The sequence below is a fragment of the Lates calcarifer genome, linkage group LG13, assembly GCF_001640805.2.
Source record: "Lates calcarifer isolate ASB-BC8 linkage group LG13, TLL_Latcal_v3, whole genome shotgun sequence".
In the NCBI taxonomy this organism is placed as follows: Eukaryota; Metazoa; Chordata; class Actinopteri; family Centropomidae; genus Lates; species Lates calcarifer.
The window spans coordinates 17,529,601-17,556,753 of record NC_066845.1 but is presented as its reverse complement, the minus strand read 5'-3'; the positions used below and the strand labels follow the sequence as shown (position 1 = coordinate 17,556,753).

The 27,153-nt window shown below is 41.7% G+C and overlaps 2 protein-coding genes across 7 annotated transcripts; both read left to right on the top strand.

Moving 5' to 3' along the window:
- On the top strand, positions 1-23,228 carry msi1b (musashi RNA binding protein 1b). 6 transcript variants are annotated; one of them, XM_018668756.2, is made up of 17 exons: positions 1-174; positions 904-1,003; positions 2,600-2,917; positions 3,225-3,265; positions 3,780-3,861; positions 4,022-4,106; positions 10,068-10,109; positions 12,352-12,444; positions 15,655-15,703; positions 16,198-16,280; positions 16,369-16,486; positions 17,764-17,844; positions 18,811-18,867; positions 19,285-19,347; positions 20,297-20,451; positions 21,302-21,347; positions 21,434-23,228. In XM_018668756.2, exons 1-16 carry the CDS (start codon positions 150-152, stop codon positions 21,341-21,343), a joined length of 1,434 nt encoding a protein of 477 aa, XP_018524272.1. In that variant the 5' UTR covers positions 1-149; the 3' UTR covers positions 21,344-21,347; positions 21,434-23,228. The 6 variants fall into 6 exon arrangements, with proteins under 6 accessions (XP_018524272.1, XP_050931233.1, XP_018524273.1 ...); XM_051075276.1 differs by having other exon boundaries at positions 21,429-23,228; XM_051075277.1 differs by lacking the exon at positions 1-174 and adding an exon at positions 1,523-1,620 and having other exon boundaries at positions 613-1,003; positions 21,429-23,228.
- Positions 23,229-24,040: 812 nt separating this feature from the next.
- LOC108878076 (transmembrane protein 233) lies at positions 24,041-25,900 on the top strand. Its single transcript, XM_018668377.2, has 3 exons — positions 24,041-24,316; positions 25,282-25,416; positions 25,495-25,900. Exons 1-3 carry the CDS (start codon positions 24,158-24,160, stop codon positions 25,504-25,506), a joined length of 306 nt encoding a protein of 101 aa, XP_018523893.1. The 5' UTR covers positions 24,041-24,157; the 3' UTR covers positions 25,507-25,900.
- The last annotated feature ends 1,253 nt before the right edge of the window (positions 25,901-27,153 follow it).

The window sequence follows — 27,153 nt, the reverse complement described above, 5'->3', positions numbered from 1 at the left end:
AGAGTTAATGTAATCCTTTATCTTTTCTCTCTCTTTCAGTGTAAAACGCTCACTTTCTCTGCCTGGATCACCTTATACCATTCTCAGGTTCAGCCTATCAGCACCTTTTTTGTGTGGAGCTGGTGTTACCCCACCCCACCCTTGGGAAGATGGCATTATACTGTATTTGGAAGGGTAACAGAGCTCCCTCTATCTCCCTGAGACATGCCACTGACCTGTAATTAAGTCCCATTGTACTATTCAGAGGAAACTCCTTACCAAATCGGACAGAGGGCAGTGTGTGTGGATTTCCAGCTCAGCTCAGATACCGCTGTGACTAATGCTCCACCACACAAGCTGGGTTTATCAAAAAAGACCACATGCAGCACACATTAGAGCTTGCATTTTCCCTCTACAGAGAACTCAAAGCTATGTTGATTGGTAATGAGATACAATCCACACTGTCCATCTCTCATTAGTGAGCCATTGCTGGCTGCCTCTGTGTGTGTTCTAACCGCTAGCTCTCTCCCTCTGTCTCTGCCTGAGCCTAGTGTCCCCCACCACCACCACCACCACCACCCCAACCACCCCAACCCCATCCCCAACCCCGCCATTCAACCCCATTGATCATGCATGCAGAAATTTAACACACCCCTTAATTCCTGTCCAAATAGCCCCTGTCCCACTTCCAGAGCCTCATCTGCTCGTCTGCAGAGGATAGACTAGGCCTGTGTGCGGGCAGGACACTGGCTGCAGCACTCAATGAGAATAAACTGTGTTAGAGAGGACAATCACAAATCCAAATCTGTGCCCAAACATCCTGTGTTACACACTCTCAGCTTGTAGTGTTGCTCTGAAGTATAGAAGTGTCACAGGGACATAACCACCACTATTCACTTTTTTCCTTGTTCTCATGTGTTTCAGTGTCGGCATGCACAAAAGAGACACCTAAACTTCAGACTTCACCTTCCAAACTTTGCTCCAAACTCTGGATCTTGGGTAGGGCGGCATCCATTTTATACCCGTAAGTCAAAGCTGTCATTGTCTGCGTTTGAATTGCTCAGGCTATTGATTGGCCTTAACATTGGCTACCAGGTCACATGTTGAGTCAGTGTTGAGAAGATTAGTTGGAGCTGGCTTTGGTACTAATTAAATACTTAAACCCCAGCAATGAATGAGCACACAGCACACAAACCTCCTGCTATACCACGTTGCATAAGCCCGTTTGCATTATGGAGGGTGTATTAAGACAAACCAGCGTTGAGGATAAGAATGTAACAAACCATATGTTTTCATTCAAGCACCTCAGACATACTATCATGGGAATATTGAAGGAGTAGTATGACTTTATATTGTAGAAACATTGACTCCATGTTTACTTAAAATTATTTAAACAGGCTCCTGAGGATTGATAACTAATTTCCCAACTCTGACTGTTGGCCAATAGCTGTGAAACTGCTTGACTATTGCACTACAACACATTTAGCAGCCTCCAACGTGGTCTGTTGTGAGTAAGAGTTGTGTCTGTATTATTTCTTAACAGATCAAATTAACGGCACATGATATTAATTTCCTGACAAACAGTTGTATTAACATGTGGTGTGTCAGACTTCCACCGTCATCACTGATGTCTCTAATCAGGTGAGGAGATCACTACAGATTAGTTATTCTAATTGTAGATTGTGCCTTTACACTTTATCTAAACTAGGGTGGAAATTGCATCAAGTTAGTCAATGTTATCCAGAATGCGACAGGAAGTTAAGAGATTCTGCCTTCAAAATAAAAGCTGAATGTCAGAAAGTAAGAAAAACGTTTCCTTTCATTTCAATTGAGTTCAAGCTCTTTGTAAAAATTTGGTTTTGCTTTAACCTTTTATCATCATAAAAGCCACTTTTTAAAACCATTATATTATTGTCCAAATACTAATATTTCATGATATAACAAAAACATTTAAAACAGTTCAATAAATATTATAGGACTACTTAAAATGGTTTGTGTTTTATGTTGTAAATTAAACCTTTGACCATAAAAAACTGGAATTGTTCGACTCTTCTTGTTTATTATTTATCATATGTGAAATCCCAGACAACAATGACTAACAAGGGTTTTGATGAAACTTAATGAATGAAACATGAGTGATGTACTTTCACCTCTGATTCTGTCATTTTGAAAATACACAATATAATTAATTTTGCGCTTCACTTGGTGACACCTCCCACTTGAAATAGCTGACTTGAAATAATATGGAACCCTCCTTATTCTATGAATTCACTTTAAAGGCCATTCGTGTATGTTCATTTTTATATTTAAAGCTTGCAGCCGGAGTGTAGGACTCAAAAATGAAAACAAAGGTCTATTCATCAATAATGTAGAACTGTGAAAATGCTTAGATTCTTTATATGTATGATCTGATTATCTGGGAATGTGTATTGTCTGGACACCTCATATTGTTTCATAACAGTCATGTAGCTCTTATTATGATAAGTACTGTCAGTTTACTTTGAAGTATTTGAGCACTAAAGAATAAGACTGTAAAATCCAGGACATTTTGTAACTTTGCATGCACTTTGCACGTTCATGCGCGTACGCACTCCTTTTGGCTTTTATTTTTGAAAGGCAGCAGCGGAAGTCGTGCCGTCGTCGACACCAGCTTTGACGGTGGAGCCGCGTGCCACGGTGGTGGGATGAGAGCGAGACAGCAGCGGGGACTGACTGGAGGAGGAGGTGGAGTCTGTCCCAGCCTGCATCTGGCCCGCTCCCCTCTCTGTCACCCCGGGCCAAACCCGCCCAGCTCCTCTCACTCACTCTCCGCCTGTTTTCCCGCACGCCTCGGCCCGGACGCACACGGCACTCACTCACACACACAGCGAGGACACGGAATGGAGACGGAAGGGAGCCAGAGCAGCCTGTCCACCACGGACTCCCCTCACGACCCCTGGTAACGAAAAAACTTTTTTTTTTAAATTCTCTCTTTCGTACCTCTGTTCGTACACCTCAGAAACAAACCTGGTATTTTGCGAGGGGACTCTGGTCCGCCGCCAGACTCACACACCTCCACACTGAGAGCCTTCATGTAAAATCACAGATGATACACTCTTGTACACACGTCTTTACCTCCAGAATTACACTTTCAAAGCCTCAATAAGAACTTTGTCTTCTCTGCGTAACCCTATAAATATTAACACCACGGAATGCTCCTTTAATGAATATGTAAATATAGATATTTTCTCTCTTTTTTCCCACAGCAAAATGTTCATAGGTGGACTCAGCTGGCAAACAACACAAGGTAAATCATTTTCCACTACTTGTCCTCATAAAATGCCACTATGTCTTTAAAATCCTGGCATGGATTAGATGGAACCAAAAGAAACTTATTTGAAAAGCTGTATTTCTTAATATTTCTCTTTGCTTACATTGAATCTGTTTATTTATTTTCTCCCCTTTTTTTTGACTTTTTCATGTGAAACCTGCTCCAGAATGAATGCCCCCATTCAGAACTACCATAGAGTAAATGAGTGATTCTGTAAATCTTATTTAATTATTTAGGCTGTAATATCACAAGAAATTTTGTCTGGAATTATTGTGTAGTTTGAAGTTTTTTCAGTCCTGACCATTTTGTGTTTGGCACATTTAATTGAAAAATTGTATGAACTTTAGTGAGGGAAATCTCAGCAGGGTGAAAAAGTTTGACCCTGCTGCCAAAGTCCTTGCTAACTTTTTATTAAAAAGCTGTCATCTGTTTTCATCTGTTGTGATTCATCAACTTATCTGCCTCCTTCCCACCTTGTTTTCTCTCCCAGAGGGCCTGAAGGAGTACTTCTGCAAGTACGGCGAGGTGAAAGAGTGTATGGTGATGCGAGATCCAGTTACTAAGCGCTCGAGGTGAGGGAGCTGTGGAGCCCGGCTTCTCCGCCGGAGCTGAAAGTTTATCTGACCTCCGTGATTCCTCACTGCTCATAACATATCATTACATGTCAACATCAGTTTCTGTGTCATTAATACCCCCTCCCTCCCTCCCTCTTCCCTCCCCTGATGTCTGCAGAGGGTTCGGATTCGTCACCTTTGTTGATCAGGCCGGCGTGGATAAAGTTTTGGCCCAAACCAGGCACGAGTTGGACTCCAAAACAGTGAGTTCTCTGTATTTACTTCCCACCACCGGCTAATCCCATTGCTCAGTGTTTGATTAGTGGATTTTCCAATAATCCGCTAGAGAGGTGTAACATTGCTACATTTTAGTATGTTTACTAAGGTTCCACCATGCTGATGTTTTTCTCAATCCATGTCTGTGTCCACTGCCACACACCTCAGATGTGAGCTCGTTACATGATAAAAAGTCAGTGGTTGACAGTGGAGACACATGGGAGACTGTGCTCTCTCTTTGCTCTTCAGCCAAACAGGCAAGAAAATGTCACCCAGTGTCAATTTCCATAGAAACAAGGGGAACCGGACAGGGTTGCATTCACTGCCAATCTTTGATTTTGGTCTCTAGGAAGAGTGAACCAAAACTTTCTTTCTGCTTTTTTTTCTCCCCTGTCCCCAAGGGGTAGAAGTGACCTCCAAAAAAAAAAAAAAAAAAGTTTCTCAATGGAACGAGCGATCGCAACCTGAAACCACCAAGGTGTTGAAGGCAGCAACAAACAAAACTCCTCACAGCTTCCTGTTGATGCCAGAAAAGACTAAAACCGTGAACGTAATGATGATAAAGTCAACATGACACATTCAGGCCCTTTCACCTGTGTGAATTGTAACTTAAAATGTATTAATTGCCTGTGTTGCGGAGTGTGTGATTGTGTGTGTGTGTCTTTTTGTCAGTAATGAATGTGGGCCGGTCTGGGAACAATGTGGCCCGTTGGTCGCCATAGGGACCACTGCCCCCGCCTCTCTCCTCAGTGGGAGTGGTGATGGCTGCGGGTTAGTCACTGTATTGAAATGAGGGGAGGCTATTTCTTCTTTTTTCCTTTTGTGCTCTGAGCGATGCACCTTCTCCAGCCTTTGGAAGATAAGTGGAGGTGCTGAAGAGGGAAATAGAGATGAGGTTATTTGCTGTAGAAAGTTTCAAGGAAATGAGAATTTTTTGTGATTATGCATCCAGAATTAACAAGGTGGAAGTTGTTTGACAGAGAAGTCAAAATGAATTTAGTTTTTTGTATTTTTTGTGGTTTCCCCAGCACCCCACTGCTATAATGTCAGTTGCAGGCACGACAGCTATGACAAGTAGCGCTATCATGGTTGGACGCCACTAACTCGCCATGGGGTTTGTTTCCATAGTGACTCCCCCCCCTCCACAGTTGAAGAATGGCTCTGTCACAAAAGAAAAAAAGAGGAAGATAACAATGCACATCATTTACAATCATTTCTTGGATACCAGAAATCAAGACAGCATAAACAGTCACAGTCACAGAGAGTGGAGGTCATGATACTGACAGTTTATCCTCACATCGCCTCCTCTAATAAGCAACTTATTGAGTTTATTCATGGCAGACTCCAGAGATGATGATTCCCTCTTTTTAATTTGAGTTCTTGCCCTCAACTTGTGCATGTGCTAACTCCGCGCAGCAGCCTCGTGGGCCATGGCAGGGCCCCTTGTGGCTGGCAGTTGGGTGTGTCTGTGGCGTTTGGTGGGGGCTGTGGCAGCCTCAGAGAGTGTGTGTGTTTGGCGTGGAGAGGGCTCAGTGATCAGCCACAGGGGTTGGATGGTGAGTAGAGTAGGCCTTTTAGACTGCTCACCCTGCCCCCCTCTCCCTCTCTCTCTCTCTCATGCAGACAGGTTATCCTGTTAGAGAGGGGAGAGAAAAGTTCTCCAGTGGCAACAGAAAGAATGTGCCATGCTGTGACCGACTGAACCGCTCCGGCACTGGAATTAACAAAGCTTTGCACAGCCGAGAGGCTAAAGAGCAAATACAGTGCTGCAGAGGAATTTATTGGTACTTATTGTGTTGAAGGACAGATGCGGCCCGGTTTTGACCAGTATAGGAAGGCAGGTTTTATTGTGATTTATGTAACTGCTGCTCTGTTGCTCGCCCCTCTGGGTGCCCTCCCGGTTTCCTGCTATCTGTAAAGTTAGTGACGGCTGATGCAAACTGCACCTTTGTGGGACAAAGTTTCCATTCAACTGCAGCTCTAAGGTGGAGGAGAGTTTTTCAACAAAGTCACACAACCCTTTGCAGAGTTGCACCAGGCTTGTTTGTGGCCCCCGTTAACTATTTCCATGCTGACCTGGGTGGAAGGACAAGTGTGGGGTGGGGGCAGGTCAGGATAACCCCATCTGTGATTAGTATGGCTCTCTTAACTAATAGGATTGGAGTCAACAAGCTTGAGTTGTTCCCCAGAGATGTTGAATGCTGCCCAATCGGCACGTTGAGCTAAGTGTGTTCCCAGTTCAGGCTGTGACAGGCAGCGCGCTCAGCCAACTGTTGCATAGCTGGGATGTAGTTGGTCAAAGTGGATTGCCCTGATTTCATAAACCCCTCTTGGAATTACGTTCAGCTTCTTCCCTGTTACCTTGCTGTGAGTGCAGAGAGGTTAGGCCTCTCTTTGAACAGAACCTCTGACACCTTAAAGTGACTTTATACAGGAGAAACTGTTGTTTTAAGTTAAAGGCTCGCTTTAGGCATGCATTATGACATATGAAAATACTACGCTTGGAATAGTAATTTGTGTCTGATGTGTGTTTTCTGCAAAAATGTTCAATTACCTCATTAAGAATTCTCAACATGACAGCTTCTTTTTCTCCCTCATTGAAAAACCCAGACTCTATGAATATGCAAATATTTTTTGTTTCAAAAATCAAACTGCTGGTCACAAAATATCTCCCATGTCTCTCTAAAAAAATCAATTCTTAGTGTATGTAACATCACACATGTATAAGTTGCATATTCCAAATATATTTGCATATACCAAACTAATTGTGATGTCACAAGTCCTGCATGTATGTCAACTTACGCTCAGATTTTAGGTAAACATAAAGAAACCTCCATCCTTTTAGTGTCAAACTGCACAATGAAGCTGAAACTGACAATAAGCAAAACACATTTTGAAGCAGGTGGAGGGGGGGGACTTTAAAGGAGCTATTTGTAAGTTTTGAAGAAATGTTGTGAGTTAAGCATTAAACTTCATTCCCTTTACTCACCAAGAGCTGTCTGCAGTGGTAAAAAGTAACAGAGATGTTTTGCCTCTAGTTCTATCACTTCTTTTCTTCTGAAGTTTGCATTTTAACCAGCTAGCCCCGGCCCAGCCTGCCTGTCTTGTCATTTTCCGATAGCGACTCACCGTAGCGTCCAGGCTGCCCTGAGGAAGTAGTGCCGGTCAGAGGGTGTATTTCTTGTATTGTAAACACAATCATGGGTGAAACTCTTGGCAAGCAACCATCACCACCCGCTCCCAGCAAGAAGCCATGTTTGGTGGCAGAGAAAACTCACAACTAGCCCCTTTAAATACATCTTTATTATGATCAACATTTTTTCCATGAAACAAAGCAATTTCATTAATACAGCCACTATATCTGTTTAATGTCCACAATTTCCTCCCCACGATGTGCTGTGTGCTGCCATGTGTTTGATTTTGTTTGTTTGTGTGTGTGTCTTGTTTGTTTTTGAATGTGCACAGGAGTGTTGGACATCAGGAGGGTTGGTGACCGGAGGTGACTATCAGAGTAGTCTAGCCACCATAGAAACTAAACAGTAGACTCTGCATCTGATCCTCCAGTCTTAGCCTATAGTCTTCTCACTCTGCTCTCTAGAAGAAAAGAAAAAAAAAAAAAGAAAAAACTTGCGGTGATGTCAAGTCTTATTAGAAACAACACTGTTACCCTTACTCTGGTAAACGCATGTGGTTTACCATAGAGGCTCTAGCTCTCTACTGTAGTTCAACTCTACCCTCTCATGGTTACGGACTAATCTTAGCGCTGTACTGTCTCACCATCTGTTAGTGTAACAGCAGTACAGTGTGGAGTAGTCTAGTTGTTCTCTAGCTCTATTAGACCAGTATAGACTAATATAGAGGTCTCAAATTCCAATTTTACAGCCTGTCTATGATTGCATCCTCATGGCATGGTGTGGTCTCTCTCCAATCTTAACCTTGGTGACATTCACTGGGCTTAGCTACATTATGTATCAATTCTACTGTTTTTTATGTTTTGGGTTTTTTTTGTAGTTGTTTTGCTAAGATCAATATCAAAAGAGTTATACTGCTAAAGAAAAGTTAAGCTTGTCCTTTTTCCTGGATGTAAGTGTAAGGAGCTGCAGGGCAGAGGACGGACCGGATCACCTGAAAGCGTACAGGATGATGAATGGTCCCTGTTGTTGTCATCACTTCCGTCCAAAGCTGAGGGAGGCAAAAACAAACAAACACAAACAAACAAAATTGGGTGGATCTGCTATCAGTGTGGTGTGATTGACAGCTCCCTCTCCTCTTCCCCCGTCCCGTCCTCCTCTCCCTCCTTGTCCCCCTTGTCTCTCTCCCTCTATCTCACACTCTTGTCTGACACACTTGTCCTCCCTCTCGGGCTCTCCTCGCCGAGGTGAGGTGTGTTTGTGATTGTGGTGCCTGTGTGAGATTCCAGGAGATCACATGTCACATGGTAGTGACGAGAGAGGCAGGGGGTTCACTGGACATTCCCAGGCATTCCACCTGAGCACGACTGCATACACACACACACACACACACATACACACACACACATACACACACACTCACTCACTTACATGTATAATTACATAAAAGGTAAATGTGTATACACCATTTACATACTGGAATATAAACACAAGGAAGACATACAAAAAACCCTTGTAGAATAGCTACACACTAGCAATCATAGTGTACGTCAATACACAATCCAAGTCGTCTCCTTGCTTTTATCTTATTTAGTGCTGAATTTATTAGTTGATTGATTGATTATTAAAATGAATCAACACAAATTGCATAATGATTTAAAAACCTTATTTATCAAGCAACACCCCAAACATTTACCAGTTTCAGCCTCTCAAATATGAGAATATGCTGCTTTGTATTATTATAAAATGAAAATTTTAAAATTTGAATTTTGCACTGTTGAAACTCATAGAAACCCACTGACAGTATTTGAAGTGCTGTTAGGGATATCTCTTGCTGTTTTCTTTAGCCTTACAACACACCCACATTAATAATGAGAAAAAATAAGAGATGATAAAATTCAGTGTTAACAACATGAAAAAACAACTGGAAAAATTCTGTCGATGATCATTGGGACTAGATAAAATTTGAAATTTTCTGAGACTTGAAATGTGGCACTGATACCAAAATGGTCAGTTTTTTTGGCAGTGTTTTTCTACTAAGCCCTTTTTATTTAAAATTTTAGATTTTGGCTGAACAGGAGCAGCTGTACACAAACTTTGCCTAAATAAGATGCTGTCTGAAATACACAGTTCTGGTTTAAATCACCAACTGTGCAAGCCAAGAAAAAGTCCAGAAGAGCAGGAATCTGATCAGACGTTTGATGCCAACTTTCGGTACTTGACAGTTGTTGGTATTCTGCTATGACCTCATTTCAGTCAGTTCCAAACAAAATAAGGTTCGATACTCAGCCCTAATGATGACCAGCTAGAGAAGACATCAACTCCTACAACATCACTGCTGGCACAGGTTCACACACACATAAACACACACACAACAGCATACAGCCGCAGTGCATTCAGACCAGGGTGTAGTCATATCCCAATCTGCTGTCTGAAGCAGGTGATAATTAGAAAACACCAGCTTTTGATCTCAAAGTGTATTGATTTGAGAACGTACTGTACATTCAATGTCAACTTCATCCTTCACAGCAATAAATGGTGTCATTCTATTTATCAGCACAGTGAGGTCTGGGTATGATAAGCCTTTAAAAACAGGTGTCTTTGACATCATCACTTCAATCAAGGCTGGTGAATACATTGTGTTAAGTCAACAGGAGGACAACATGGATATATTACACCTAACACATGAGTTGTTAAGGAATGAAAGATGAAGGTGTGATGTCAGAGTGCACAGAGGAAAGGTGATAGGTTGCTGCTTCGTCTGTATCACAACACAACACTAACCAGTCCTCTCTGTTTCTGTATTCTCTCCTGTAGATCGATCCAAAGGTTGCATTCCCTCGTAGAGCTCAGCCCAAGGTGAGTGGAACTGTCTTCTTGTGTTAAGTTGTGTGTGTGTGTGTGTGTGAGTGTGTGTGTTTGCAGCAGGTTAGTGTGCGTTGAGTGTTTCGGTCTCTTATCTGGGCCACTGCCTTGTAATCTGATGAACATGAGCAGCGCTGACATCACCGAACCGTTTCGTGATTGTGCGTTAACAAAAATGTTCACAACTTTAGAAACTCACAGTTTTGTTAAACCCGCCTAAATGTCTGTATTGTGTTTCAAGTACGCTGTGTCCTGATCTGAGGCAGCTTGTCTTCTTCATTCACAACAACACACTAGGAAACTGAAAGAACAGCTTAATGAGGCAAAGCAGCACAAATAAACACTGGTAGTGAGTACAAGGAGAACAATGTGTAGTCTTATAACATTTCTTCAAACATAACAGATCTGCAGAAATGGCGGTGTGGTAGGATGTTTGCGTTGGCTCTGATGATCCGTTATGTGTGAGTTATTGAGTTCACACAATGACAAATGAACTATGGATAAAAATAACAACTTAAATTGCTGAAATTGTTTGATTTTTGAATGTGATAATCATGGACACCAACATCCCATAATGCAATGCAAGAGATATTAAAGAGCAACTCATAACTAGATAAAGAAATGGTGACTGTTGACTCTTGAAACAGCACAAAAAACAAAGAAATAAAACAAAGAATCCCTGTGAAATAATGTTTTTAACATATAAAATTCACAGTTGTGATCCAAAGTCACAGTTTGATTTATGTTGCTACACAGCTTGTGTTATATCGTTTTAATACACAGTGTCCACATTAGTAAATCATTTACATTTTGTGGTGTTCGTGTACTTTAATGTAACTTTGACATGTCTCCAGTGTTACAGCTGACGACCTCTTTCCTTGTGTTTGTTTCAACTCACAGCGAAATAAAAGTTGTCTCTGTTGACTGAAATCAGACAGACTTACAGCCAGCACTGACTGACAACTGTGTGGTTACATGCTCCTTTTTTTCACTTTGTCTGACCGAGCAGGCTCATTTTTCAATCTCATCACGAATAGCTAAGTGGACCAAAACAACGACAGGTGTCAAGTGTCGTGTACAGGAAATAATGCAATTTATTCACAGATTTTGTGAACCTTAGGTCAGCAAACGTCACAAAGGAAATGGATGTAGGTAATATTAAGAAATTATTGAGAAATGAGAGATGCCATGTTTTGGTGCTGTTTAGTAGTTGATAATATGTGTTTAATAATGGCCCCTGTGAACTCAATGTATAAAGCAAAATTCTATAAAAAAAATATAATCTTGATTATGTGCGTCTGTATTGAACATAATTATGATTTGTCATTAAACATTTTATTTTAACAACATTTGGCTGTTCAAAGCAATTACATTTTTTTAGATAGTTATGGAGAGCAGGAAGTAATAAATTCAGACATCTGTGTGAATCAAAGTGTGAATCTGTGAATGAAGACACAAAATCAAATGCGACCAATTGTTTTATTGTTCTTTTGCAAGAAAGTGAGGCTTTATGCTATTATCTCATAGAGCTGCAACGATTTGTCAATTAACTGATTAAGTCCATCAGTAGAAAATGTATCATCAGCTATTCTGATAATCTATAGACCGTTAAAGTCATTAAAATATTCCAAGTATTTGATGGTTCCTGGTTCTCAGATGTGAAGATTTGCTGCTTTTCTTGGTCTTATATGATAGTAAACTGAATATTTTGAGTTTGGACTGTTGGTTGAGCAAAATCTTTAGTGATGTAACCTTTGCTCTGAGGCACTGCGATGGGCATTCTTCACCGACTTCTGATATTTTATAGACCAAACAATTTCCAATAACAACTGATTATTGGAAGAAATAATCAGAAGAATTATCAATAATGAAAATTATCGTTAGTTGCAGCTCTAATATGTAATTTAAATTAGCTTTTAATGAAAGATAATGACTGTTGTAGATGTATTTTGTATTGTTTGCAATGCTGTGTATTGTAGTAGTAAGGTGTTACTTAGTAATGTGCATTTGACTGCATTTGATATTAATAATACAAAAGTAGTACAGCGACTTAAACCTGTCAGTAATTATTGTTACCTCTACAGTACATTTCTGGACAAAATATACAGATTTTAAATCACACCCTTTTTAAGTGATGCCTAAACAGACATATTTGTAAATGGAAATCATATTTGAAGATATCAGAGAGGACAGTTAGTGTAAGAAATGGGTTCATCTGTCTTTCCTCTTCTTACAGTTGGTGACTCGAACCAAGAAGATCTTTGTGGGAGGCCTGTCAGTGAACACAACTATCGAGGATGTCAAGCAGTACTTTGACCAGTTTGGGAAGGTGAGTCATGTTTAGGAGAGTGTGTTAAAGTGGCATCAGATTGTGGTCAAAACGCTGTGACGAAAAAACAGCATGGTGGGTCAGAGTCAAAATGAATATTACTTTGTTGGTCATAATTGATCCACATAAGTTTGCCTCGATTACATCAGCTCAAAAACAAATCAACAGCTTAGAAACACATAGCACTGCATCCCACCATTTCTGCCGAGTCTGATTCACCACAAATTCTCAGAGAAAAACTTCACTTGTTGGAGTCGAGCGGCTGCCTGGAAGTGAAGGAGTTACTGCAGGGAGGAGGAGGAGGGCGAGAAAGGATGGAGAGAAAAGACTTGAAGAGGGTAGGAAGGGAAAAATAACGAGGCTGAGAGGCTCCGAGAGCAGCAGGCGAAGTTAGGGGGGACTGGAGGAGGGAGCTGGGAAGAGAGAGAGAGAGAGAGAGAGAGAGGAGGGGTAGGAGAAGGGAGAGGGAGGAGGAGGGGGGAGAAAAGTTTTGTAGTGAGTGTGTGGTGATGGTGAGGAAGGAGGAGGGATTATCAGAATCTGAATTAATCTGATGTAACAGCTGCTCCTACCCACAACCCCCTCCTGGCCCGTTACCGTGGTGACCTGGCTTGCCCATTGTCCCCAAGTAATTCTGTGGGTAAGGGGGTTTTGTTCTGAAGGAGGAGGGATGAGGTGGTGTTCGGGGGGGTGTTAGCATGAGTGTTGGGTGGGGGTTAATTCGGGAGTTTGGTAACAATAAATACAAGTTGACTACAAAAACCCCCAAACTTACCCCTTAACTTTTATGCCATTCTTGTAATGTGTTTGTGTTTTTAAATACATTTCTATATAAAGTTTTACCCAAGTTTCTGATATTGTGAGGTCTCTGAAAGGCATGAGACAGAGAATAGATGATGGCCTGACAAAGGCCTTGACAAGCGAGGGAGGGAGGGCCTGATTGAGAGAGGTTTGCAGAGGCGTAAGAGAGGGAACTGGGGCAAAGATGGGGTGTTGTGGGGGGGGGGGGTATATGAGGGCCATTATGCCTCTGTACAAAGCTAGACAAATATTTTGTTAGTTTGTTCAGAAGTTATCTGCATGCTGGAAGTTTCTGGATTGTCCACACTCCTAAATATGTCCAGAGAAATCAATCATATGTATGATTTAAGTACCATGTGACTTCATCTTGTGCAAAACAAAATCAAGGAAAACAAACAAATTAAAAAAAAAAAAACATTCAGATTTTTCAGCAAATTTCAGATGGACAATCTGCGGTGAGAGCCCTTGAAACTTTTCAAAGTCAAACACTGGAAGACTACCTTTGTGAGCAGTCGCGTTTCCAACTGTGCGGCACTTTATTTTTCAGTGCCAAAGGTTTTGGCCCTCGAGTTTCTCTGTGCTCCCTCCTCAATCATAACGTCTAGATGAATTTTTGCCGAGAGAGATATCGAGGGATGGACGGTGAAATGTAGGCTCCAGCCATCCATGGAAGTTCCTGATTAGACTGCCTCACTGGACCTTTTGTGTCCCGTCCTGGTGAGGACAAAGAAGCGCAGAGAGGGATGGGCAGGGGATAACAGGGAAGATGAGAGGTGGAAAAAAAAGGGATAAGAGGGAATATTGTCCGGCCGTGCGCCATTAAAATGCCCAGTGTTTGAAATATTGAGCAATGATGTGCAATTAACTCCGTTTGCTGTGTTTAACAGGAACTGTGGGCGTTGTTGTTATGTTTTGATAGTGTCCTTCAGGGTGACTCTGTGCAGTTTCACCTCATGTTGGGGACTGTATAAGTTTCTGTGTATTTGCCTTGTTAATTCTGTTTGTGTGGTGTCAGCTCACAGCTCCTTAGCATGAAAAACGTGTCCTGGGTGTCTCGACCTTACTCTTCGTACAGTTGATGATTTAAAGTTTTGACAATCTGTGGGTTATCTGTTTGGATAAAAGTGTCAGTTAAATGTTTTTGCAGAGCTCCAGAGCTGAACATGTTGCAGGCGCACAGCAAATGTCAGACTGGAAGGAAGCAGTGACTTGAGAGGCATCAGAGTAACAGGTCCCCTTTCACACTGACACTCCTCGCTCACCTTTGACCTTTCTGTAGGCAAACTGCCCTTAGGGGTCCACACACACACACACACTAGCACATAGTGTGCTAGTGTGTGTGACTGTGTGACTATGACAAATTATTCAGTGGACCATATCCAGTAAACTTATTATAGACTGAGAGCACAGATTCATTTACCAAATGTTTATTTGGACCTCTGTGTGCAGACTGAAGTATAAACATGTTGAGAGGGGGGTAGAGGGGAGCAGAGAGGGAGAGAAAGAGTAGGTCAACTTTGACATAAGAAACTCTGGGTGTGTGTGTGTGTGTGTATAGAATAGACACCTGTGTCTTTGCTCTATAAAGGGAGGCCGGGCTGGAGGGAGAGGTCAAAGGGAGAAGAGGAGGAGGAATTATGGCTGACTGTGCCAACAAACAAAGCCTCCAGGCCTCTTTGTTCTCCGTCTCCCTCTCCCTTTGTCTCTTCTTTCTCCTCCCTTTCCACTTTGACCCAATCCTTTTTTTTTTTCTTCCTTCTCTCTCTTGCAGGACTCTCTGTGCTCTCTTTCACCATATCTCCACCTGTCGCTATTCCTCTCACTATCAGCTCTCCCCTCTCATCGAGTCTCCACCTGCCCACAGGATTCACCTTTCTGCTTGTGACTGGCTAATTTATTTTTTTCTTTATGTGTGTGAGTGTGTGTGTATGTCAGGGTTTCTCTCTTTGTGGCCCTCTTTGTCTCACTGGCACTCTCCCACTATTCATAAAGCATATTTGATGTTGGCTTGAGCTCTTTTATAAGGACTTTTTGTACAGTTGCCATGGGAATGTCAAACTTTGGAGGGGAAAAGGGGGCGGATTATGTGATCTCTGTGAGAAGGATTGTGACCGGGGCAGTTTAGCAGCAAATACAACTTCCAGCTTTCCATGCCACCCATTATGTCCGTTTGCCATGTACAGTGCTTCTTCATATTTTCCTGTCTTTGCTGCCTCGGCCTCCTCTTTGTAACCTGTCGCTTGTCCCTCCAGTCCTCTCCCCTCCCTCTCTCCCTTTTCCCCCTCCTTTCTGTCCATCTGTTGCTGAGCCTCCCTGCAGAACTTGAGAAGGGCTGAGGTCAGGCAATATGCCGCGTGGCAAGAGAGAGAGCGCAGCGTTCAAAAACTTTGTTGTTTGTCTCCCCCCCAGGTCGACGACGCCATGCTCATGTTCGACAAGACCACCAACAGGCACAGAGGTGAGACGGACCGACTCTGTCTCTGTCCGTTCATTCCCTACATCTCTACCTTTCCTCTCCCACTCTTCCTCAGTTTGATAATCTTCCTCCAGTCCTTCCTGGTTGTCTATTGATCGCCCTCCACCACCGTCAACCCGCCCCCTCCACACACACGGGCCTCCTTCCTGTGGGCTGAGCTGGAGGAGACGAACGGGGCTAGTCTAATTAGCCAGTCCGTTAATCGGGATCAGGATAAAGCCTCCTTAAGCACCTCCTCCCCACCCTGGGACTGATCGATTATGACAGCCTACCAGCTTTGCCCGGGCCTTCTGGCCAGGAAGGGAGGGAAGAAAGGATGAGTGCAGAATAGCAGCATTGAAGTGGGGGGGGGGCAAATGTGTTAAGCGGCTATTACAGCGCTTACTGGAGACTATTAGCTGTACTGTTGCACAGAAAAGGCCCTACTGTCTCAATCCAGCATATTGTATGAAATTTTTCAATTCTCTCCTCGCCAGGGTTTGGCTTTGTGACATTTGAGAACGAGGATGTGGTGGAGAAAGTCTGCGAGATCCACTTCCATGAGATCAACAACAAAATGGTGAGCAGCTCAGCACACAACAACACCCTGATGTCGTCATTGTACTCAGAGGGGCAGAGGTACTGATTTGTCTTTTGGTCGGAAACAGGTGGAGTGCAAGAAAGCTCAGCCCAAGGAGGTGATGTCCCCCACGGGCTCGGCCAGGGGGCGCTCTCGGGTGATGCCCTATGGGATGGACGCCTTCATGCTGGGCATTGGTATGCTGGGTAAGTTAGTATTGATCAAGACAGGAAGGATGTGGCTGTACACCTGTGTCTGATAATGACTGTTACTGCATTAAAGCTTCAGCTGCCTTAAAGGTCACATGGTGTCTCATGGGGAAAGAGCTGACCACTGAACTGGGCTGCTCTATCCTTGATTGTCTAGACCTTTGGAAGTGACCAAAAAAGTGTTGATAATGGATGCTCATCTGTAGAAGAATATTTCCAAACTGCTAATCAGCTGTACACATCATGACTATATATTACATATAGTTGTGATAATGTTTGTTGAAGGCTTGTTTTATGATGTTCATATTTTATCGAAGTTTTAATTTTATATATAAAAGCCAGAATTTTAGTGTTGCCAAGAGTGCTGGATCCTCCATTTCCCATAATGCAACCCCTCAAACCTCATACCTCATCTTTGTAATGCAGGCTTTCTGTTAAAGGCTTCTTGATCTCATTTTACAACTGCTCTCACCTCAAGCTGAGTGCTGCCCCTCATGACCTGTGAAATGAATCTCATGTGTAAAATTAGTGGAATGGCCCTTTGACAGTTCCAATCTTCTCATTGCCTTGAGCATTATTACTACATTATTACTATGCCAGGGCAAAAATCATTAACAGATTTTTATTGTGCTCACAGTAGTCAGGATGCGTTTATGGATGTGAAGCTAACACGAATGCCACCACCTACTGTTCATTCAGAGAATTGCGCCTTTTTCCTCAGTATGTCAGTGCTTTCATGAGACAGTATAGATAAGCTGGTTTGCCACCACATATTATTATTATTATTTTTAAATGATAACTTTTTGTGGTGATAGATTATTTTATCCTGAGTGTTGTTCTGAGGTCAGCTCTCCAGGTGTCAGGTTGTACACAAAGACAATCTGTGTGTATTGTGCACTGCTGAGAGTGAAACAGAAGACAAAGACAGTAAGCTGCTCCGTCCTGCCCTAAGTGAAGAAATACAGACCACAGGTGTAGAATATCACCCACCTGCATGTCGCAGACTGTACCAGGCTTCACTTTTAGGGGGCAGCACAACCACACACACACATTCACACACACACACACACACACACACACTTGTTGCTCTGTTTGTGTCAGGCCGTTCCTTTCAATACCACACTAATACTGGTGTGCACTGTGTGTTACCTCTGTGTATGGGCAGATGTTTTTCCTCAAAGCACAGATGTTTTTCTAATGTACTACAGCAACACCCCGTGCAAGTTTCCCTTTTTGGTGTAGGCCAGATGTTGATAGTGAACATGTGTCCACAGGTTACCCAGGCTTCCAGACCGCCACCTACACCAGCCGGAGCTACGCTGGCATCACTCCTGGATACACCTACCAGTTCCCTGGTAATCACAGCACATTTTCTGCTCCTGATGCACTTGTTGATGCTGTCACTGAGAAATAAACACACAGCCATAGTTAGTTAGCAAGTGCGAGTGGGCGAGAGAGTAAAAGTAACTTCTTAAGCCTTTGGCTCTGTGATCACCTGTAATGCAATTAAAGCTAAAGTAATATAATTTTAAAGTCTTTTTTAAGTCTTCTAGTTTTCTGCTGGGGAATTAGACACAAAGCATGGTGTTAAAATAAGATTCTTATTTCTGTAGGAAGTCATATTGTGTGGTGAGCGACTGTATCTGTAAATGTATCCATTCACTGAGCAGCAGATAAAAATGTGGTTGAATGGAGTGGAGTCCTGCTTTGAATGATTTACCAGGGGAAAAAAGGATGATTGCATCTTATGCAAATACACAATCAATAGCTTGTGTAGTTTTGTGTTGAACTGACAGTAGACACACTGTCACAAATACAAACATGTTTCCATAGAAGCACATGAAACACAGTGAGTGTAAATGGCTGCTTGTAAATATCAGGGAGTGGAATTTGCATATGTATAGCTTGTGTACAAGTGTGGGTGTTTGTGCATGTGTGTGCATGTCAGCGTGGCTGTGTATTTCACTGGAGTGTGTAAGGTTGATCTGCGAGTGAATTACAAACTTAGATGTCCACCAAAAAGAAAAATATATTGAAATCAAAGTACTCTTTTGAACTGAAGTTTGTATGACACTATATATATTTTTTTGTATTTCATAATGATTTGCTGTGTATAATTTTTAACACCACTTTTTTGGCTTTAAAACATCCTTTTGTCCTTTAATTCCTGTTTGCATTCCTTAAACCCTGTGTGTCACCTCTGAGGCATTTCCCTGCTTGTTTGTATGTATGTGTGTGTGTGTGTGTGTGTGTGTGTGTGTGTTATCCTTGCCGGCAGTGGTGGTGTGTGTCTCAACAGCACTCTGATGTTTCTGTTTTAGAGTTCCACTTAGAGAGGACTCCCCTTCTGACTTCACCCCACCCCCCTGAGCTCACAGGTCAGTCAGTCCCTCCTCTGGACTTTACAAGCAGCATGTTGTCAGTCTGCTACACGCCACGTTAGCACCAACACCTGATCACTCTTTGGTTTGCATGTTTGTGTTTGTCAGTCCTCCTCGGTCTCTAACTGAAGGCAGGATTGCTGACAGTAAAGAGGAAGGTTTTGTTGTTTTTCTTTCAAGTCTTCCTTCACTGACCTCATAAAGCTCCCTTTTTCCGTATTATAAAAGTACAGGATTAATAACTCCAGTACTCTTATTGCTAATTTGTACTCCTGTTTCCTTGTACATCAGTACAGGATGTGGTTTTCTGAGGTCACTGGAGTGAGACTTGAAATGTTGTGTTTTTTAGTTGGCTATTATGTGCCTACACATAAAATTTGTGTAAACTGGATTTTCTTTTTCTTCTCTTTATAGCCATTCCTCTCACTGCATATGGACCAATGGCAGCAGCAGCGGCAGCAGCGGCAGTGGTCAGAGGTATAAGAATTTAAAAAATGCTTTTGTATTTTTCTCATCAGGGCTATAGAGAGCTCCAAATCCAAATTTGACTGGATTTTTTCAGAAATCTGAACATCTGAAATGAGGGTGACTAATTTCACAGTATACAGCAATCAAACGTTTTTTTTAAATAAAACAAACCTTGCACTTCCAATTCTTCCTTGTTTTTAACTGCTAATATAGTCATAGATGTAGATGTTTCTAATTTTGTGCCACCTTGCCACTCTTCACTGTGATGGTAGTCCCCCCAGTAATACTGAATAGATGCAGCTGTACTGTAAACAGCAAGTATCAAAATATCCCACCAAACCTGTTGCTTTGACTTTCCCTTCAAGTGAAAATAAAAAGAGACTGAAAAACAACAGCATGCTAATGTTTGCTAATTACCACTGAATGCGTAGCACAGCTGAAGCTGAAAAAGAATGTCATCAGTTTAGCAGGTGTTTGGTCATAAACCAGAGTTTTGGCCAAAGCTATTCTGTGACCAGATAATGGTGCGAAACACTTAAGTTATCCTGAGTGGAACATGAATGTCCACACCTAATGTGATAGTGGTCTACATGACAGCTGTCGAGAAATTTCACTCAAAACCACAAATGTTGACTTCACAACAGCTGGATTCATCCTCTGAGGATCATGAATGTCTGCGCAAAAGATATATGATTTCCCATTCAGTGAAAGACAGATTAGACAAAAAGTGAGAGGTTTAATGTGGCAATCATGATTTAGGTTGGATTTCATACATTCACTAACTTTCCTTCATCTCAACATCATGGTGTAATAAATAATACTGTGTGATTTACAATGCAGCACAATATTAAAACAGGAAAAAAACAGGGGCACCCACAGCCGAATGGTTGGGGCACGTACCACACAATTTAAAAAAAAAAAAACAGCAAAAAACAAATGTTCTTATTTTTACTTTTAGGCTCTACCCCGTCTCGCTCAGCTGGATTTTTAGGTACGAGCAGCCCGGGGCCGATGGCAGATCTGTATGGAACGGCCAGTCAGGAGTCAGCTGTCAGCAGTTACCTCAGCGCTGCGAGCCCCGCCCCAAGCACTGGATTCAGCCATAGTTTGGGGGTGAGATATCATTGCTTCTCATCAACAATAACATCAACAATATCTGCCTTTATTCCATTCCTTAACATAACTGTACAGTCTGTTACATCTAAGACTTCAGGTGTATTTGCTTCTAAATTCCTTGTAAATTTTAAGTTAAAGTGAAAGTGAAGGCACAAGATGAAGAAATCAAATTTTACATCTGTCCAGTAAATGTAAGGCAAGGCAAGGTTAGCTTAGCTTAGCACAGAAAACAGGCAACAGGGGGGAACAGCTAGTCAGGCTTTGTTTAAAGACAACAAAATCCACTTTTTCTGTGCTAAGCTAAGCTAACTGGCTGTTGGCGGTAGCTTCCTATTGAACAGACAGGCACATCAGTGTCATTGATCTTATCAATAAGTGTATTTCTCAAAAAACTATTGCTTTGAAGCCCTTAGCATCGATACTGATGTTAAATTTACTGTGCTGTAAATAAAAGAAGATGAAGAAGTAGAGGCAGGTCCAGCTCCACCATCATTTATAAGAAAACCTGTTTTCCTTCTTCAATATATCCAAAGGTAAACCCATTTTCAGATATTGTGGACTTTTTAAAAATATGTACTATAACAGGTGGATGGAAACTCATATTTGTGTCGCCAAAAACTGCCAAAATGTAGAGCTATGAGCTCTTGCTGAAAGTGCTAGACTGATCATTTCAGTGTTTCTCAGCTGTGTGCCATCAGGTTTTCATTCCAACGAAACACAGCAGCAGCTGATTTCACTGATTAGTAACTTCAGCCTGGGAGAAAAAAAGTCTGAATAGATGAAATCAAAGTCTGCATTTTTTGCTAACAAACAAGTGAACTTTAAACTTGTGTTCTTGCTGCCACAGGGCCCTTTGATCGCCACGGCCTTCACTAACGGATATCACTGAGAGTGTAAGTTAGTCATCTTGTTTAAAACCTAACATATAAAATCATCACCAAACCTATGAGTAATCCATGTGGTTTTTGTGTCAGTGCAGAGCTGTAGACTGAGAGCTGGGAGGAGTTGAAGCTGCTTTGGAGCTGATCTGGCCTGTCTCTGTCCAGTCCATCTCTTCTGCTGGAGGCGGCTGGACCTTCAAACCTACCCCCCACCCCACAACCTGGTGTCAGCCTGAACCCAGCCAACCCTATTGACGCCTCACTAAACTCCACCTACTGAGAAAAAAAAGAAGAAGAAAAATGAGTGAAATGTTTATCACTACATGTAATAGCAACACACGCAGATGCTGAGTTTTTAGTGTATTTTTTTTTCTTTTTCCTCTGTTGTTATGTTTCACCTTGCTGTTTTTTGTGATGGCTGCGTTGTTTCTTTATCTGTTATGGATGTGTTTTATTGGGTTACTTGAACTTTGACCCTGATCTCTCTGAGATAAGAGGAGTTAAATCTCCGGGTGAAGCCTGTTTGAAGGTCAAGAGCTGTTATTTGTACTGGAAAACTGTATATTTGTCTAGTTGTCTATACTAGTTCATACTGAATTTTAACGAAACATTTGTGATTAATACTATTTCTTGAGAATGTGTCACAAAGTGTATATCTTGGTAGGTTTTTAACAAAGACTTGTTATACTAATAATGGTCAGACGACAAAGGTCATTAGTCACAGTTACATAATATGCCTACATGAGCTGTACAATTTTGTAATATATTGTAAATATGACTGTGGTTTCTGGGGGGCTTGGACGGGGGATCAGCTAATTTTGTGTGTGGGAGGTGGGAGGCTTTGGAGAAATGTGTTGGAAAGCTTGACTGTTACGTATCATAGTCTCACATGGAAGTCAAGAACATCTCAGTTTGTCTGTCAATATAAGACCAGCCATATGCTGTATTTCTCTCCAGGCATTTATGAATGATGCATCATTTGAGTCTGTTACTGCGTTCAGAGGCTGACTCAGCTCTGAGTCCAGCAGGAGAGAGGCTGAGTCTGGATACAACACTTTACTTTTGGGGATATATGGGTGTGAAAACGCTCCTCTATCAGGCGAGGAGAAAAAAAACATGCTGTTTTCTTACTTTGTCATATTGTTGTTTTAACTGTGATTTTCAATATGTGATGATTGTTTGTGAAGGAAAATGAAGGACTAGTAGGCAGGAGCAGTCATACACAGTTAACATGTTTATGACTGATTCGCTCTGCAGGTTGTGTTGATGTTTGCGTGAGCATGTCATATGGTTTTATCCACATTGGTTTCCAATGTGCCATGTGCTGTTTTTTGGGGGTGGGGTGGGGGTGGGGTTGGTACCTCAGTTGCAAATGTGAAGTTTTAATCTGACTTTTTTATTATTACATTAACATCCATGTCAAAGTGTGGATGGTTAAACCTTTTAGAAAGGTGGCTTTTCCAACAGGAAAAGGTGGGGTGGGGGGGTCTTATTAACTCTTGTTTACCTGTAACCCCCCCGCCCCCCAATCCATCACTGCAAATCCACTGGAGGTCACAGACTGTAGCAATGTGACAACAATTTTTAGACCAAAACAATTATGTTCAGAGCTACTAGAATGTTGCACTGGCCAATCACGATAGATGTGTTTTCCTTCGAATGTTAGCGTAAGAACAAAGCACTCTTGATACCAGGTTTTACATTTTGATACACATGCTCACACTGCTGCGGGCTACCATGGTAGTTCATACTTTGATGCTGTTTTCACTGAAAAATAACAATCTTGTCAACACTGTAACATTTTTCTGATTTTCTTTTTCCTGTCATGTTTATTCCTTTGAAACAAAAAAAAACCTTTTTAAAATTCCTAATAAATTATTTTAAAACATTCCACTTTTGTGTCCTGTTTGACCTTTTTTCACATAATGACCCATGATTTTGTTTCGCTCCATTTTTTTCCAATAAGAAATTAATAGAAGTTATGAGGCTATAGGATTGTTGGCAGTATTCTCCATCAGCATTAGGTGGTGCTGTGTGACCCTCTTCACAGTTTGGTCAGGATAGTCTGTACTGCATGTGAGAGGCTTTCACACATTTTCATGTCAAATATAAGAAACACACCAATGTGAAGAATTCTCATTTTACTATATCATTGTTCTTATGTAATTGTATAACCTTGTGTGCAGCGTAAAGGGAACAATAGTGGTGTTATTCTAACAGATTTTCCCACTGAACTGAATTTGTACCAAATTACTACAAATGTTGTACTACATTTACTTGTTGTAGAAAATTTACTTACTTACTTTAAATTTAAATTACTTACTTTAAATTTGTTAAGGTTTGTACTGCATTACTATAACTTTTCGGTGTGATAGATTTCTGACAAATCATACATTTGGACTAAAATACTTTACATGTACTAAATTACTATGAATGTGTAAGAAATTAATGTAATCCTGTCCTTAATTACTTCAAATATTGTACTAAACGGCTATAACTGTGTACTAAATGACTGTACATATATTTGTTGTAAATTCCTATGTATTCTCTTTCTGTCTTTTTTCTTTCCTTTTCATTTCCTGATATTGTTTCTAGGAAAAAGCAGTGTTCACTCAGTGTGTCTGCTGGCCTGAGTCTTCAGTCTGCTCACCAGCCTGCCTCTGTGTCCTCCCATATTTCTCTGCTGGCTGATTTCTCTCTTCCATCATCAGTGCTCTGCTTCCTGCCCTCCCCTGCCTCCACCTCCATTCTCCCAGTGTGTCAGCGCTGCCGCTGCTTCGCCTCTCTGCTTCTGCTGTCTTCAGGGGACACTGCGCCCGGTCATGAACACCAAGCCCTCCCTGCAGGAAAGCTCTGACCTTGTGACGAATGGGGAGGCTCAGGAGATCCCCCCTCGGAGGAGCTACCTCTGGCTCACCATGTTCACCTGTTTCTGCCCAGCATGGCCCATCAATATCGTGGCACTGGTTTTCTCGGTGCTGGTGAGTTACACAACGATGAATGTTTAACTTTTCCAGACATACCAGGCTATTAAGTATGAATTGTTACAAGATAAGATACTTCAAGTGAAGTTTGTATGAGGTTTAGATATCTGCTTGTAGTGTAGAGGATGGTCAACATGTGGCATGACATGTGGACGTGTAAATATGAGAGGAGAGTGTGGGACTATGGTTCACCCATGAAAGATTTATCTGGATATAATAGAAAAAATAGTCATTTGTGTCTTTTTAATTAGCAAACATGTTCTGTATAGTTACATACAGAATGTAAACCATGATGATCAAGATCAGATAAAGAAATAACCACTTCACTTCTCTGAACTGCTCAGCTACATAATTAATAAATGACTCTGCTGATGTGTGCTAAGATAAAATATACTTCCAGTTTATGACCTGTCTGAGTGCCAGACCCTGTCCATAACTGCTTACAGTAATGTTCTAAACTCATCAGTGTGGATATGGCTCTTCCGGTAGCTCTCTGGTTAACATTCATTTCCTGCCAGGATGACATAAAAGTTTAAAGAAGCTGAAACATTAGATAGGCGCAGCATATTTAGATTTGTCTCAAGTCTTTGAGCTGTCTGAGGGGACAGAGATACGTTGAGTCGACGTGCCAACAGCAGCTGCTGCTGCATCATTGTGGCTGTGAGTAACAGGATGAGGCATGAAGGCACAGTAATCCACTGTTTTCATTGCGGAGGACTTTGGCTTCAGTACAAATATGAATTAGAGATAACAAGAAAGGCAGGTGCAGGGAGATAAATGTGGGTCCAAAGCAAGGCAGTGAATCATCTCTTTCTAAATGTTCAGAATAGATTCCCATGAAAGACACATGTCTGGGTCGTGTGTAACTTGCTACTATGGGACTTGTGTTGTTGACGAGGAAGGTTGCCTCTGTTGAGTTTAAATATCTTAAAATTGAATTTGACCTTTCACTCACTCCATAGGCCCAAAAGAGCTATGATGAGCAGGACTATGATGGCTCCAAGCGGCTGGGTCGGAAAGCTCTTCACTTGGGGATCGTTTCTTTTGTCATTGGTCTCGTGATCATCACTGCATATATCATTGTGCACTTCACAACGGTACGGACTCACCGCATACACAATTCAAAAATTTTTACAGAAGAATAGAAAGATTTCAAGTATCCTTTTCATTCGCAGCATGTAGTGTGACATCTTGAGGAGGAAGAGGAGAGGTGGAAATTTCATGGAAATTCCAGCTCCATGGGATGAGGAGAAGCTCTGCTTGGCCCCTTTCATCAAGAGTTCTGGAGGTTTTCCAAGAGCTGGCAGAGTCTGACTTCAAAACACAGCAGAACACACCTTGGTCTCAACTGCTGTGGACATTATGTTGCAGTAAAATGTTTACAGTTTTTGTGTTTGCAAGGTGACAGAAATACTCATGCAAAGTTCTTTATGAAAGAGGATCCTACCAGTGCTTCCGCTGGTAGTGAGACTAATGTGCTGATGTGCATTTTGCTGTGTTATTGATTCTTGATCGTTAATTATTTAATAAACTGCGATTTTATGTTGGCTGACACGGCCATTTCCAAGCAGAGGAATATTACACTCTGCCTCTCTGTACATTCTGTATGCATAAAAGCATGAAATAAAATGTTTTACTTTCACAAAACATAGCCTGGTAAACAGACCAAAACTGTAAAGGCAACTTAAAAAATGACTAGAAAGCCTATTATATTTAGAGTTAGTTAGATATTATTGCTTTGAAAAAATTACATTTTCATATTTTCTGAAATCACATTCAGCAATGCAGATTTCATTACTTGAACTGACCAAAATGTTTATTTTTTAACTACACAATCCGTATTTCTGAGGGCATCAACACAATATAACAGCATTCAGTATTGGTAGAAGTAACAGTCTTGTTTAACACTGTGCAGTATTAGTGGTAGTAGTAGTATTAGAGTTTGACTGGTCTCAGTCCACACCCATTTTTGACACCTGCTGCAATTTGTTGAGTATGAGGGATGGTGTACTCTGATATCTAATATTAACACTGTTATGATGCTAAAAATAGAACATATAGAGCATATAATCTTCAGGCTTTGCACTGATCCAGCATATTAACTACAGGGAAATTAAAAGTTTAATCACCAGCTTATCAAGGTGGAGGGTTTGCATAAATCTGTGTATGAGCGTGTTAAAAACCCTCTTTTCTTTTCCTTTCTTCTTTTTATTTTCTTGTCTTAACCTACAGCCTGCACCTCACCAAAACTTCAAAAGACAGTTTATAAGTTCAACAGGTACCAGAACACTATGGGCCAAGGACTAATGACTGACTTTGTAGTCATACTGTTGGGACTGCAGCCATGTGAAAGGAGGAGCAAAGCTGTAAACTGATCGCCATCTGCTAGTGAGCTGGATGAGATGACAGGGGAAACTGTTGGATGGGTGTGGTAAAGACAGAAATCCAGTGAGGATGAACTGGAAATATTACAAATCATGCTGCTGCTTTCAACAGATTTTAGCAAAGGCTGGGTTCATGGGATCTGAGCAGTCAATGTTCAAAGTCTCCTTTGCTGATGCAGCTGCTTGGAGCTGTGGCCAGAAAGTCACCATGGTAACTCAGTAACTTGCTGGGGGACACCAGCCGAGGTGGGAGGTCTTTTTTGTTTGGTTAGGGCCCTGGGGACCCCGTCTACCAAGTCCACAGACTGAAGACAGAGCAGTGGAGGGAACATGAGAAGGAACTGCTGACCTATCTGACATGCTCTCTGTGGAGGAGGCAGAGTTCACAGACTGAGGGGAAGCCTTATTCACGTCCCTGGAGGACCACCTGGTGGACGAGCTCCTTAACGT